Source organism: Palaemon carinicauda, chromosome 44 (genome assembly GCF_036898095.1).
Source record: "Palaemon carinicauda isolate YSFRI2023 chromosome 44, ASM3689809v2, whole genome shotgun sequence".
In the NCBI taxonomy this organism is placed as follows: Eukaryota; Metazoa; Arthropoda; class Malacostraca; order Decapoda; family Palaemonidae; genus Palaemon; species Palaemon carinicauda.
This window is the reverse complement of record NC_090768.1, coordinates 5,624,934-5,641,389: the sequence shown is the minus strand read 5'-3', so window position 1 is coordinate 5,641,389 and position 16,456 is coordinate 5,624,934. Positions and strand designations below refer to the sequence as shown.

Below are 16,456 nucleotides of genomic sequence, written 5' to 3'. Positions count from 1 at the left end.
AAGAGACCGACCGAGTGGGAGCTTCGGAGGAGGTTTGAGCAACGGAAGACGAGGCCTTGGGTTTTTCTCCTTTCAAAGAAACCTTCGAAGGAGAAATATCCCGTTTGGACTTCTTCCGTCGCCGCGAAAACCTCTCCCACTGGGAGGTAGACCACTCCCTACACTCACTACACTTGTTATCTCTATCGCACCGTTGACCTCTACAAGAAGGACAAAGGGCATGAGGGTCAGTCTCGACCGCCGACATGAATGTTTCACAGGGGCGGTCGGGTAATCCAGGGCAGGTGCGCATAATAGCAGAGGCCAACTTCACACACAAAACTGTCAAAGAGAAAGCAAAAAAGCATCAATGGCTGCCAATGAGCAGCGAGGATGACAGCGGACACGTCCGACTACCATCCGAGCCGAGAGCAAAGTGAGTTCAAGCACAGGTGTGTGTGGGGGGGGTTAGCAAGCTACCCTCCCCTACCCCCGCTAACTAGCGGTGTGGGTAGTAAACCCTCGTTAAATTTTAATGGCTCGTCATTTCAGCTACGCCTAAAGTAATACCCCTATTAAATAGCGTGGTTTGTATTCCAGTTATGGAACAATTCACCTTTACTACGGTAAGGGCGAACGTCCTGATAAAAATCAACAGGAACGCTCGAGGGAATGTCTGCTCAGGAAGTAATGCCTCTCGTTTCCTTTCATCTTTCGACATTCCTTCTACCAGGGGTTGGGGAGCTTGGAAGAGGTCCAGGACTAGGAGAACGACAAGCCCGAGCAGGCGTACCCTCCACAGCACTAATAACACTCACTGTACCTTTAACACTTTCCTTTTTTAGCTGTTTCACATCAGCCATTAACTGCGTTCTATCCGCAGCGATAGACTCTACCTTCGTACCCAACACCTGGATAGCCAACATCATATCTTTAAGTTTTGGTTCATTAATGGTACTCGTAGCGGGATCTGGAACTACCACTACAGGAAAAGGAATAGGAACAGTGACATAGGAAGAGGAATCTTTAGAAGAAAGAGAAGAACTACGTCTTACCCTATCTTTAGCTAACTTACATATATAACGATCAAAATTAAGCCACTCCTGATCAGACAAAATAAGGTATTTGTCACACCTATCATCAAGCTTGCAAACTTTACCCCTACATTTAGTACATAATGAATGAGGATCAATGGAGGCCTTTGATAAACGGGTCTTACACCCACTAGCACACACCCTAAAACCACTGACAGTAGCCAGTTTGAACTTTGAAAGAGAGGGTCAAAAAATCAATATCCAAAACATATAACTAGAGTATCCAAATGAAAAACCAATCAAGCGAGTCAAAAAACCAGAATTATTGGACTTCACCAAAGGGACAGCAATAATCAGTCAAAAAGCGAGGAGAATATCCAACCAATGCTACCGCTAGCGCCGGCAGGGAAGATATGAATACCGATGGAATGATTTCTGGGTACCTCGCCAGGGGCGCATGGGTAGCACACCTGACTATCCAATCGGCGATTGGCGGGAGTTTTGAGTTTTTCTGCCGTGACGTCAGGGACGTAAGCTATATATATAACCACCAGATAAGTCTTGTATTTAAAATAGCAGGATTATATGTTATTTCAATTCCTGAAATTTTCATTTGGATATGTGAATTATTATAGGAACAATGTATATATTAGTTTTTTTTTTTTAAATATTTCTACCATTTGGGGTGACGACCCTCTCGAGGATGTTACCATGGTTTGGTTAATCTTTTTGAAGGTTTCACCCCCTGAGTGTCAACAGCTTTAAGAGTGTCCCCAGTATTAAAAAACTTTTTGAAAATCATACCATAACCATCGAGTTAAAAAGAAACTTTTTTTTAAATGTAACTCTCAGGGTGTCACTCACTTTTAGGGTGTCACCTTGGGCCGACACCCCCTTTACTACACCCCTTATGTCTTATTTTGAATTTTTATGATTACATATATGACAAATTCGTAGATAATTTGTATTTTTCCTAACTATACAAACCTTAGCTATTTACATGGGGTAATTACTTCGGCGTAGCTGAATGACGAGCCATAAGAGTTTTAACGAGGGTTTACTACCCCGCCGCTAGTTAGCGGGGGGTAGGAATGGGTAGCTAGCTAACCCCCCCCCCTCACACACACCAGTGAATGCTTCACTTTGCTTAGAGGTAGGACTTATCCCGGGGGACAGGGCTGGCGGCCAAATATGTGTAAATAGCTAAGGTTTGTATAGCTAGGAAAAATACAAATTATCTACGAATTTGTCATTTGTTCCGTAACTGAAATACAAACCACGCTATTTACATGGGGTGACTCAACCCTTAGGAAGGGAGGTAAGTCCCTGCCATACTGGCTTTGGCTTGCCCGGGGACTCCAAATTCGAGTGTGTAAGTACTCAAGAAATAAGGGGTACCTGCTCCTCGCTGGCATGCTGTGAAACTGCTGCGGCCTACATAAGCTGTGTGTGAAGGTGAGAAGTGACTCGTCCAAGGAAGTTGACCTGGAGTTCTTCAGATGGAAATCTAGGCTAGGACTCTCCCAATACCACCTCGTCAGGGAATGGGGACATGACAGTATTACACTTAATACTAGGAACACAAGGGAGCATGGCTTACCTGCAGAGGTTCGAGGTCAGCTGTGCAGAGAACCCAGGATGCTCCTTTCTCCAAGGGAGGAGAGGATGAAGAAAAGAATAAGGGCCAGACAGATCTTTTCATTCACGCAGACTAAAACCAGGTAACAATGCCCTCAACCTTCTGCTACTTGTCCATTAAGGAGCCTGAGGTTAGACCAGCTGTTGTGCAGCCACCACAGGGCTGATAGAGAACGTATCGAGCCTCCTGTGTGTCACGTCTTACAGGTAGTGAGCCGTGAAGGTGGTCTGACGCTTCCACACCCCAGCTTGAAGGACCTGCTTCACTGAATAATTTTTCTTGAAGGCCAGGGACGTAGCTATGCCCCTGACATCATGCGCTCTAGGGCGACGTGACAGAGAAGGGTCAGGATTCAAGGCCAGATATACTGTATCACCTTGCGAATCCAGGCCGAGATGGTATTCCTGGTGACCCTCCTCTTCGTCTTCCCGGTGCTCACGAAGAGGGCTCGCACCTGGGGACGTACTGCAGCTGTTCTTTTATGATAAAACCTCAGACTCCTCACTGGACACAGTAGATGGTCTGGGTCATCTGTTACAGAACGGAGACTCAAAACCTGGAAAGTCGAACCTAAGGTCCGGCACTCCCGGATTCTGAGTCTTGGCAACAACCTCAGGGACAAAGCTGAACTTTACCTCCCCCCATCCCCTTGAATAGGCGATGTCGTACGAGAGACCATGTAGCTCACTGACTCGCTTGGCCGAGGCCAAAGCTAGCAGGAAAACCGTCTTCCAGGTAAGGTGGCGATCTGAAGCCTGGAGTAATGGTTCATAGGGAGGTCTCTTCAGAGACCTGAGAACTCGAACCACGTTCCATGGAGGAGGTCTCACTTCCGACTGAGGGCAGGTAAGTTCATAACTACGTATGAGAAGGGAAAGTTTCAGCGAGGAAGATATGTCCATTCCTTTAAGCCTGAAGGCAAGACTTAAGGCTGAGCGATAGCCTTTCACTGCCGAGACTGAAAGGCGCATTTCCTTCCGCAAATACACGAGGAACTCCGCTATTGCTGGAATAGTGGCATCGAGGGGAGAGATACCCCTTCCACAACACCAACCGCAGAAGACTCGCCACTTCGCCTGGTAGACCCCTGCGGATGACTTGCGCAGGTGACCAGACATCCTGTTTGCAACTTGTTGCGAAAATCCTCTCTCCGTGAGGAGATGCTGGATAGTCTCCAGGCGTGAAGTCGAAGCGAAGCTACGGCTTTGTGGAAGATGTTGGCGTGTGGTTGTTTGAGTAGCTCGTGACGTGGGGGGAGTTCTCTCGGAACCTCCGTGAGGAGTTGCAGAAGGTCCGGGAACCATTCTGCATGATGCCACAGCAGAGCTATCAGGGTCATTGAAAGATTGACCGATATTCTGGTCTTGTTGAGCACCCTCCTCATCAGACAGAACAGGGGAAAGGCGTACACATCGACGTTGTCCCACCGTTGTTGGAAGGCATCCTGCCAGAGAGCCTTGGGGTCCGGGACCGGGGAGCAGTACAGCGGGAGTTTGAAATTCAGCGCTGTAGCGAACAGATCCACGGTCGGGGAACACCACAAAGTCAGGACTTTGTTGGCTACTTGAGGATCCAAAGACCACTCGGTACTCACTATCTGCGTCGCTCTGCTCAGACTGTCGGCGAGCACGTTCCTTTTGCCTGGAATGAAGCGAGCCGCTAGCGAGATCGAGTGGACTTCAGACTATCTCAGAATCTCTACTGCAAGATGGGATAGCTGTTCTGAAAAGGTACCTCACTGCTTGTTAATATAAGCCACCATCATGGTGTTGTCGCTCATCACCACCACAGAGTGGCCCGCCAGGACTTGGTGGAACTTATGAAGTGCCAGGAACACGGCCTTCATTTCTAGCAGGTTTATGTGAAGGTACTTTCTGATTCTGACCACAGGCCTGAGGTCCTGTGGTTCAGAACGTGGGCCCCCCACCCTTTCTTTGATGAGTCCGAGAACAACATCAAATCCGGGGGAAGGACGAGAAGATCCACTCCCTTTCGTAGGTCTCGTCCGCCACCCACCACTGGAGGTCCGTCCGTTCCGCAGGACCCACAGGGACCAACGTGTCCGGGGAATCGTGACCTTGATTCCACCGGGACTTGAGTCGCCACTGGAGGGATCTCATTCTGAGGCGACCGTTGGGAACGAGATGGGCCAGGGAGGAGAGGTGGCCTAGGAGACGCAGCCACGATTGGGCTGGGAGTTCTTCTCAATTTAGGAAAGGCCTAGCGACCTTCCTCAGCCTTGCTATCCTGTCGTCTGATGGGAAGGCTTTGTGGAGATTGGTGTCTATGATCATGCCTAGATATACCAGTTTCTGAGAGGGCTGCAGAGAGGACTTCTCGAGATTTACCATGATCCCTAGATCCTGGCAAACTTCGAGGAGTTTGTCTCGGTGGCGAAGAAGGGTTGCCTCCGAGTCCCCCAGGATCAGCCAGTCGTCCAGATAACGAAGGAGACGGATGCCAATCCTGTGAGCCCACGAAGAGATCAGGGTGAACACTCTGGTGAACACCTGAGGGGCTGTGGAGAGACCGAAACACAGCACCTTGAACTGGTAGATCTTGTTGTCTAGGCAAAATCTTAGGTACTTCCTTGAAGACGGATGGACTGGGATCTGGAAGTACGCGTCCTTCAGGTCCAGTGTACACATGAAGTCTTGTGGTCTCACTGCGAGTCTGACCGTGTCTGCCGTCTCCATACTGAATGGAGTCTGTTTGACAAACCCGTTCAGGGTTGAGAGGTCGATGACTGGTCTCCAGCCTCCAGACGCCTTTCTCACAAGAAAGCTCGAGACTTGGTGGGCCAGAAACTCGATGGTCCGCGTGCCTGAGAGCAAGAAAGCCTCCAGTGCCTTCCTGGTGCTTTCTTTGGAGAGCTCCTCAGACTGCACCAGGATGCCCAGAGACCCCAGCCAGATGTCCAGCCACAAAGTTGCCTGCATGGCACACTTAGCGACCTTCTCCTGGCTTAGGATCTCAGTAGCTGAGTAGGACACATGCCGGTTGGAGTCTCTCTCTAGAGGGACTCCCCCGGTGAGTTCTTCCACGAAGTGGTGAATCGGAAGACCCAAACAAGACTCCTCAAGGATCTCAAAGTACCTCCTCTGATGGACTCGAGGAGGAGGGAGGTCTTGTTACCGGTGCTGGATCTGCTGGAGGAGGCAAGCTCAGAGAACTGGCCCTCGACCTTGTCCCTGGCACTCTTCATCCCCTGAGACCAGGGCAAAGCTGCACTGGCCCTATAGGGTTTCTGGGTGCCGTAGACGCGGTCCAAGACCGTGTCCTTACCTTCACGAGGAGGAATCTCAGGGTCTGGGATCCCGTTGAGGTTCCTCATGAGGGTAAGGACTTGCCAGAACGTGTGTTCTGACTCTTGGTGCTCTCCTCCTGAAGGACTGGCAGCAAAGTCTCCCGTCCCTAGTGGCTCTTCCTGGGAGGACACGTGGACATCCTCGGAAGGTCTAGATGGCTCCTGCCTGATCCTTGTTGACGATTTAGGGATCGTCTTAGAGTCCTTCGGTTACCTCCTGGGCGGGATACAGGACTCGAGTAACGATGGGTGCAGGCTCTTTTCCACCCCTGGACGAGAAGACTTCTCAGGGAGAGGTGGAGTTTCCCCCATTGGTGCGATGGGGGAACGGTCCGGCTCGTCCGACTCTCCTGAGGATGGGTAATCCTCATCCGCAGGGGAGGGAGAGAAAGTCTGGGGGGGGGAAGGAGCCTTGCGCAAGGATCTGCGAGGAGACAAAATAGGCCTTGGAGGTGTTTCCACGGGAGAGACTCCTCTCTTCCTCTTCAGGGGGGAGGAAGCTACCAATGATTTGTGACCCAAGTCAGAGAGGGCGGGGCTTCATCGCCTGCACAAGAGCTCTGACCAGGGTCCCGAACCAGGGCTGCTGGCTGACAGTCGCGCTGTCAGATACTCCCTCTGGAGGGAAGGGGATTGTTCGATCCCTAGGAGGAGTCAACAAATGCGGGTTCGCCTGAGAAGCTGAAACGAAAGAGTCCTTAGACCTCTCCGGGAATCGCCCCTCCTCCGGCGAGCGCGCTGTTCTGCGCTTGCGGAGAGGGGAACGAGACGAAGACTTATCCGCCTGGCGACGCTCGCGCTGGAGGTCGCGTGATGGGCCCTGATCAGGGTCGCGCGCGAAAGGAATCTCGTGCGCATGAGCGTGGGCGAGAGAGGTTGGTGGAGCGGGCGAGAGAGGTTGGTGGAGCGGGCGCGAGGTGCGTGGTGGGCGCGTATGGTGCGCAAGAGATGGTGCGGGAGCGTGGGCGCGATGGTGCGCAAGAGATGGTGCGGGAGCGTGGGCGCGCAGGAGCTGGAGGAGCTGGCGCGGGCGCGCGTAGAAGATGGCGAGGGCGTGTGGCGCGTAGGAGAAGGCGAGGGCGTGTGGCACGCAGGAGCCGGAACGGGAAGAGGCCGGATACGAGGACGCGCAGCATCCTGATGCGGCACTGGCGGGCGCGAGAGGGCAGTGGCGCATGGGCGCGTATCCGGAAGAACCGGGCGAGGGCGTGAGAGCGCAGGTTCAAGATAGCGCGAGGGATGGTTGGCGCGTTGGAGCGTAGGTAGGCGCTGGTCCGAAAGAACAGGCATACTAGCCTGTGGGCGCGCATCAGGATGTGGACGCACTGGTGTGCGCTGCTGCGGTGGGTGAGCAGGACGCGCGATTGGATTAGGGCGCACAGGTGTGCGCTGGAGGGTTGCATGGGGCTCCTTGAGAACTGGAACTGGACGCACAACCGGAGCGTCGCGCGCGGCTGGAACGCGTGCAGGAACGCGCGGTCTAGAAGGAGAGCCCTGGGGTGCCTGTGAGCGCCCGTGCGCTAGCTTAGGTGCCTGTGAGCACTCGTGCGCTAGCTTAGGCGCCTCCTGGGTAGCGTACTGCAATGTAGAAACGCGCTGGCGCATTGGCGAGTGCGTGAGCGCTGTAACTGGAACTGTGCGTGGGTGCGCTTCGCGCGTAACTCCAGACGGGCGCTGCGAGTCCAGAGGAACCTGTGAGCGCCTGTGTGCTAACGTAGGAACCTCTTGAACTGCGCGCGACGAGGCAGGAACCGGGGAACGCTGGGGCGCAGGTGGGCGCTGGCGCGCTAGAACAGGAACTACTGGCGGGCGCCGGGGCGAGAAGGATGTGGGCGCGCAGGGGAACCCTGGCGCGTAACAGGAACAGGGGCGTGCACGCGCGCAGGTGAGCGCTGTGGCGCTAAGACAGGAACAGCGGCAGCAGCAGGAGGGCGCGCAGGAAGAACCTGGCGCTTGAGGGCAAGAGGCGCAGATTTGCAATCTAGGCCCTTCAGCCCCGAAGGGCCCGGTGCCTGCGCAGTGGCAGAATCAGGTGGCGCGTAACGCGCATCTGCAACGTCGAAAGGTGACGGCAGATCAGCAGGTCTGGAGGGAGACTGGTCACAGGGTCCCGAAGGACGACCATCATCCGAAGGGGATCGCGAACGATCCCCGGAGAGGTAAGGTGGTAGCTGGCAGGATCGGCGAACGGCGAGTCGTCTCCTCCGCAGAGGACTGTGGTGACGACGAGCCGAAGAGGCGCCTCCTAACTCCCTTATGAGGGGAAGGAAGGCCTCTACGGCGAAGGGGAGGACGAGCCTTCCGCCTTATACACCCACGAGGGGCCGTGGGATCAGCAGGCTTACCATCATAGGGCCTCCGCAGAGGAGTTTCTGTAAGTGAACTCCCCCATGGGGGAGAATCACCGGTAGGAGAGACCGTGGGACTTAGATCCTCCCTCGAAAGGTGTTCGGAGGGGGAATCTAAGCCTTCAGCTACCTCAGCAACAGGAACGGGGGTTTGACTAGACCCACGAGATGTCTCCGTCACAACAACGTCAACCATAGACAGAGGATCTATCCCTGCTGTAGTTGGCGATTGTTTGACAGCTGCACCAAGTTTGATCATGTCAAACAGGGCTTCCTTGGAGGGCGAACCCTGCAGCCCCAAGGAAGCTCAAAGCTGCAACAAATCATGATTAGACATATTCAAATCCTCCTCCGGGGGAGGAGGGGCAGCTGCCTCGCTATGGGAGGCGACTACCTCTCCCGCACCCCGGGATGGTCAACAGCAGTACGGTCTACGCTACCACTCGCCGACCTCTCGGAAGAGACCGCTCGAGGGGGAGCTACGGAGGAGGAAAGGGCTACGGAAGAAGTCCTGGAATTTTCTCTCTTCAAAGAAGCCTCTGAAGGAGAAAGATCCCTTTTAGACTTTTTCTTCCGGCGCCGGGCAAACCTCTCCCACTGGGAGGTAGACCACTCCCTACATTCAATACAAACATTACCACTATCACACGCTGGCCCCTACAGTGAGGACATAAGGTGTGGGGATCGGTGTCGACCGCCGACATAAAGGTCCCACAAGGGTGGCCGGGAAGTCCAGGGCATGTACGCATAGTCAGTAGAGGCCAACTTCAAGCACACTGGAAAAGAAAAAGCAAAAACAGATTAAATATGGCAGTCAAAGCGAGGGAGAGAGCAGACAGGTCTGTTCTCTGCCCGAGCCAAAAGTAAAGTGAAGCATTCACTGGTGTGTGAGGGGGGGGGGGGGTAGCTAGCTACCCCTCCCTACCCCCCGCTAACTAGCGGCGGGGTAGTAAACCCTTGTTAAAACTCTTGTGGCTCGTCATTCAGCTACGCTGAAGTAATTACCCCATGTAAATAGCGTGGTTTGTATTTCAGTTACGGAACAAATGCAGATTTATACATAAAAGTATATTTGTGTGCTCGAATACAAAGTTTGATTTACATATTCATATAGTAAGGCAAAACTGGACAGTTTTCAAAGCCATGGTCAGACAAACTTCTCACTTTTTTTCTTGGTGAGGCAAAATTGGACAATCTTGGATTACGGACACAAAAATTCATGTAAGTCTATAATTTTTTTTCTAGCATATTTATATTGATAGGGACCACAAATTGTCATAGTTTGCCCAACTGAGCGTTGGTGCTTAAAGGAGATACAGTACTGATGTGTCCAAAATTGCCTCACTGTCCAAAATTGCCTCGCTTGTAAGATATTTTTTTATTGCTGAAATACAAGAATTTCTAATTCTTTGATGATTATGAAACAAGCCATTTTTATAGATGAGACCTCCCTCTCTTGAAAACATGTTTTGCATTTGGTCATAAATTATTAATATAGATTTTGCACAGAGGTTACTAAAAAGATGTCCAAAATTGCCTCACCCTACTACAGTATACTGTATTCACTGATTCTCGATCTTCACACCTGTCTCTGTTACCTAATCCCTACGAATATGGAGGGCTGACTGTAGACCGGACTCAGTTCAAGCCAATCCTTATCAAGCAGAATGGCGGAAAAGCATAGATGTTGAGATCATCCCAGGGATGCTGGAAGGCATCCTTGAATGCTGCTTCTGGGTCTGGCATCAGCGAGCAGTATATTAGAAGTTCAGACTTAGCGAGCTTGCGAACTCCGCAAAGTCAGGATCTTGCTCGCTATCTAAGGATGCAAAGACCATTCCACCTAATGGTCTGCATTCTCCTGCTCAGTTTATCGGCCATGATGTTCTTCCCTGTCAAGAGAGACTAAGTTGAGTTCTGTCCACTCATGAATTTCCACTGGTAGTTGGCAAAGCTCCATAGAAACAGTACCACAGTGTCACCGAGTGGCCAGTCAAAAGAAGGCAAAAGTGTGGTAGCTATGCCAAGGGTGAACCTTTTAAATGGTTCGTCTCATCCAGACACTATTATAAACAGAGTCTGGAATCCTTCCCTCTCGCCGGTGGAAGAATGCCTGTTCTCACTGACAGCTGAATTCAAAGTGAGTGCTCAGTGAGCAGGCAGGGGGGCGGGGCTCACGTGTAGGAACTACCGGCCACCTGCTTGCACACACCTCATTCTAAAAGTTTAACTGCCGTGTACTGCATCTTTGATGATATTCTATCCTAATATATGTAAAGGACAAGGGTATTTATTAGTGTCTTCCAATACAGCATAAAACTACCATCACTCAACTTTACACAATAAAAGCCCTACTCCTTCTGTGTTTAGGACAAGTTTATCTTATTCTCTTTCTTCTTAATACACATCCTAAACACATTCTGTTGTAGGGAACCTAAGGAGTGAAAACATCTCGGGGATGAAATAGACTTTAGTCATAGTTATTTAAACTTGTGAAACAGCTGATTCTCAGATTAGTTGTAAATAATAGAGTATGCCCAGTAATTCAAATATTGACAGTTGTATTTTAGCAATACTGTACTCGGACACTAACCCCACTTCTTAACTAAAGTATTCTAAGAAGCATAAAGTAAGTCGATTTCATAATCAAGACAATTTTAGCATCGCAATAATAAAACCAGGTGTACATTAGCTACATTACTGGTGGGCATGATTAGGCTACCAGAGGAGGTAGGAAGCAATTTGTACATATACAGTATGTGACAAGTAAGGATCCTCCTCATGGACAATACCTGCTCACCCTCCCAAAATGAGGAATGAGTTGTCCAAGGAATTTTTGTTTATCACACTAAATTTCCCGCCACTTGTGGGGTAAGAAAATTTGAAGTAGACTTGAATTTTCTAGCCTACTAGACCTGGCAAGTATCTTTAAAAAGGTTGGGCTACTTCAATTAGTCCTGAATTCTGTCTGTCCAGCTCTAGGTCTGTTTACCTTTTCAATCTCATAAAAAGTATTCTACATCAGATGATTTTTACTCCCGTTAGCCTCACATGATGTACAGTACAACCTCTGTTTACGAGTAACTTTGAATACAAGCATTCAAATTAAAATTGGTTTACGAGCATAGTATAAGTTTGAGAGCAAGTTTCCCTCCGTATGTGCATTTTGTAGACAACTAACAAGACAAGCATAGAAATCAGTCACGTAGTATCTATACGCCTGCCACTCAGTTATAACAGGGTATTTACCCCACTTTATCGTAGATTCCATCCCCCCCCCTTTGCTCAGAGCCTAAGTCTTCCTCTCTCCGTCCAGCGATCGTTAAAGAATTATCTTTACAGCACGTCTGAATGTTTTTTGTACAGTTGCGACCGCGTGTTCTTTACCAAGTTGTGATTGCTACTGTTCACCATAAAGATATTTTGTGCTGCATTGTGACAATGACACCTAAGATAGTTAAGAAAAACGGTAAGAAGGAAAAGATTACTGAAGAAGTGAAAAAAAAAATATCAAGAACCATGTACAAGGCATGCGTGTGGCTGACCTGTAAAAATGAAGATTCTGAACAATTACGAAGATATCAAAGCATTAGACAATGCAAAGCCAGTGATGACACTGATGAATCAATGGCAACGTGTTCTTAATGGTGAAAGGTTTCTGCTTACCAATACGATTACCAAAACCACCTTGTGAAAAAGCAATGGTATTGGAGCATCATAAGACCAAAATGTTTTTAAAGAAATCATCTTCATTTCTAAAGGGCCTTCCTAAACCTAACCTAATGCTACTAAGTAAATACACATCAATTATAAGATGAACAGTACCAGTAGGCTGCATATCTTTGGCTGCTTTTTTTTATTGGACTGTTTGTGTACCGATGGACAAAGGTTGGCTCAAGCATGGAAAACGTGAAGTTTAATCCAATTTTACTAATTCACTTGTTCACTAAATCAAAGAGATACGGCCTAACCTAAACTACAGCTACATAACCTCACCTACATTGATGTGGCATTACCGTGGGACACTAACATCTGCCAAAGACCCCACAGTTACCACTAAGATGACTAGATGGATTGTGTGTCTGCCATATTTTATAGCTATCCCATTTATGTTAAAACTTAATAGTCATCGATGCTGGTGTTAAACACTCATTGTTTTTTCCCCATGAAAAAAAATCCTTGGTTACTAATGTCACCCTAGGCCTAAACCAAATTATCCATAGGCCTTTATATCTAATCCATAGCAGAAAAATATATAAAATAAAAGGTTAGTAAAACATATGGAGCCTTTATATATCAGCAACCAGTTCCTCCTTCAAAGTGCATAAAAATGGGCACCAACTAAACTAAACTCTCCCCTTTAACCTAACCTACAACCCGCGTCCTTACCAACTTAACTAACGGGACGGGGATGGGGGGGGGGGCGTTAACGCCCCCCCCCCTTACATTTCCGTATTCTTAGTCTGCTATCATCATACATACAGGTAACCATTATCATCATACATACAGGTAGCCGCTATCATAAATACACCCCAAACATATATTTCAAGTGTTTGTAGTATCTGGGTTAGTCCAGATAAGATGGACAAAAGTAAACAGCCAACCAATGCAATATAGGGTACCCAATATAGATAAGTAAAATTATATAAAAATTTTTTTTACATATTTAGAGATGAAGCAAATTCAGTTGCCTTACTAGTTTACTTTTGGTAAGATTCTAGCTCCCCATAGCATAGGCCCCTTGATAAGCCTATCAAAATTATATAGACTAAAGGACTCCAGCTAAAGTTCGGATGCATTAGTTTTATTATTAGACAACAATACAAATTACGACAAATAGAACATCACCATACTCAACACATATAAAATTAGAAATCAACCAATACGGGACAAAATTTCCTCCGTTATTTACCTTCCTGTTGAAAATTCCCTCCTTCGGACGAAGCCATCTTGTTTGTTTACTAAATAGAAGATTGGGTGCGTTCATTTGAACATGCAATTTATTTATCCTTATTTGAACATGTAATTTCTTTATTCTCATTTGAACATGCGATTACTTTATCCCCATTTGAACATATAATTTCTTTATCCTCATTTGAACATAAAATTACTTTATCCCCATTGGAACATGCAATTTCTCTATCCCCATTTGAACCTGCAACCTTTATCCCCTTTTGAACATACAATTTATTTATCCTCATTTGAACATGCAAAGAATGAAGGACAACGAAATTATATATATATATATATATATATATATATATATATATATATATATATATATATATATATATATATATATATATATATATATTCTTTTTCATCGGTAGGTCAATGATCTCTGTTCAGGATACACCTACTTTTGTATTTTCCACGATCCATGTCAAATATGTTCATGATAATATTTTGAAATAAGGTTTTGACCGTATCAACATTGGTTTCAATGTAAGTTTTATATTAGTGGTTAGTAAATCTGTGGGGTATATAACCCGAAAATGCATACTGAGAAGGACTATTCAATTTCCATTCTTTCGTTTTCAGATAGATACGATTGTCGATGAATTGTTTTTATGAATCAAGGAACTCAAATCCTAAAGTTTATATATTGTTGTCTTATTTGGTTTATTAACGTAGGTCCTGTTTCTTAATAACCAAAAGTGTAGATTTCTTAGAATCATTCATTTTACTAATGTTAACGACGAGAGGAAACTATAGATTTCATAAGATCAATTTAATCAGGCATCTACATGCATGGATACATCATAGATTCATGGTGTGATTCTTATATCCCTTCTCTGAATTATCCTATTTCGCATTTAACGAATGAAGCTTTCTCTTACCTAATTAATAGCCGATATGACAGTTAATTCCAGTTTGACTACAAACGTCACAACGGGGGTCTAAACCGAAACTAGCATCTTAAGACGCGTTCTTAAAGTCTAAGTTTTTGTGAAGTAAATTAACATCCAAGTTTTGTCCGTATATAAGATTTTCTAATGGCCTACTATATGTGCCAAGATGAAGACTTAGAAAGAAGTATTATAGAAATGTGTTGTTTTTTTATTCTTCCAAATAACTCAATCTCCTGCTTTTCCTGCTTATTTGACCTATAACCGTTATTCTTAGTAAACGGCCTTTAAAAATACTCGCTCGGTAAATACTGTATATCTGGTACCCAGAATATCAGTAAAAAGTGATACCATGTTAATGTGTTGATAACAGGTAGACCTACACATAACCTGGAAAAGTAATTTGTAAATACATGTAGGCTACGCTCATAAATGAGAGAATTAAACAACAAGCATGTCGATAATAGTTTCTCACTATCGTAAAATATATTTTATCATTTAACTCTATCATAACACTTATTACTTTTCTTGTATAATCTCTCTCTCTCTCTCTCTCTCTCTCTCTCTCTCTCTCTCTCTCTCTCTCTCTCTCTCTCTCTCTCTCTCTCTCTCTCTCAATATATATATATATATATATATATATATATATATATATATATATATATATATATATATATATATATATGTATATATATATGTGTATATATATAGATATATATATATATATATATATATATATATATATATATATATAATGTGAACGTGTATGTTGTTCCAAAAACCAGAATCCACTCCAAAACGAAGGCTGGCTTATGCTGCAACTATTTCATTTCCCTCTCATCACTTTCTTTGTCCCTAAAGCTTTAATTTTATTTATCATAATGTTTACTATTTCTATACATGTATTTTACTCGTATTCTTCATTCTATCTTCCACATGGAAATGTTTGTAACAAATTTGGGTGAATATTTCAGTGATATATATATATATATATATATATATATATATATATATATATATATATATATCTATATATATATATATAATATACACAGTATATGTATATACATGATTTTTTCATCCAGTCCTGCATGAGTGGGAATATCTTGGCCGAGACTAGAGCGAATTGAAGGACGACGAGGAAAGTGAGGTAGATAGCGGTGAAAATGCAGTTGACGTTTGCATGCAAAGCACAAAATACAACAGACCTTGAAAACAGGTGTCCAAAGGGAATGACATTGAAAGGAAAGTTACAAAATAGCGAAATTTAGAATGTTCTGGGTTGCTTGCATTTAGAAGGTGGAAATGGCCTTACCTTGGCCTTTCCTGTATTAAAACAATTGACTGTATCGTATTATTACAAGAACCTATCAAGAATTAATTCTACGTTTTAGATTTATTTCAGAAGCAGGTCTTCTGAAAGCTATTTAACTTTTATAAGGACATTTTCGTTTTCACGATTTTAAATCTAATTTCCTTTGATTCTTTGTTTATATTGAACAATATCGACGTCAATTACCTTCAATGTCAGGATGTCAGAAAATTCAAAATCGATCAATCAATCAATCTCTGTGGTGGTATATCCGTTTATGTAATCATGTGACTCTCAAAACTAAAAATCTTTGTTGGTATTTGAGTCCCATTTAGATTCAGTAGGCTACTCCTGTGGTAACCCACTTGGCCTATTTAAACGACACGTCATCAGTGAAATAAGTAATAGCAGATTATTATAGTTGTGCCTCACCTTTATATTGGAATTTTAGTTGTTCTTACTTTCGTGCCATAGAAATATTATTCTTTTAGAAATTCTATACTCCATTACCGCCTCTTCCATCTATTAAACTTTCCTCTCACTAAATTTTCTATAAATCCTGTTTTTCAATATAAATCACAGTAGTTTTTTTTTTTTTTTTTTTAAATTTCCCTAATTACTTACAAATACTTCGTATTTTCCCTTGTCCCTTGAGCTAGTATAATGGCTTCATTCATCTTTCATGCCCATCAAAACATTTCATGAAAAGCCATACGGCATAATAGTGCTTCAACTTTTAATTTAAGAAAGGCCAGTTTCCTGTTCCTTTATTGATATTAAAATGCAAATAACAGTTCTGTCTGAATGCTGTCTTTTTTAATAAAACTATGTTATAGTTTTTTATAAGAAACCTGGATTTCCAACTTTTATCAACGCAGTCAATAATCTTATCTACATCAACGGGAATAATAAGATATAGCTGTTTTGATTATTGTTCTTATTCTTCATTTCACTTTGCTATTCCATATTCTATTTCGTTTAAGGAATG

General features: G+C 45.3%; 1 protein-coding gene across 3 annotated transcripts in view; it reads right to left on the bottom strand.

Annotated features, from left to right (window-relative positions):
• The window catches only part of lin-52 (DREAM core complex component lin-52), a 276,531-nt gene that overhangs the window by 56,817 nt on the left and 203,258 nt on the right, over positions 1 to 16,456 (bottom strand). Inside the window, exon 1 of one of the 3 annotated variants that reach the window (XM_068366738.1) lies at positions 13,220 to 13,416. The exons of 1 other annotated variant lie outside the window; for it this stretch is intronic. In XM_068366738.1, the coding sequence (XP_068222839.1) occupies positions 13,220 to 13,256 (37 nt within the window). In that variant the 5' untranslated portion in view covers positions 13,257 to 13,416. Of the gene's footprint in view, positions 1 to 13,219; positions 13,417 to 16,456 lie in introns of those variants that run through there. One more of the 3 variants, XM_068366737.1, reaches the window with a different exon arrangement.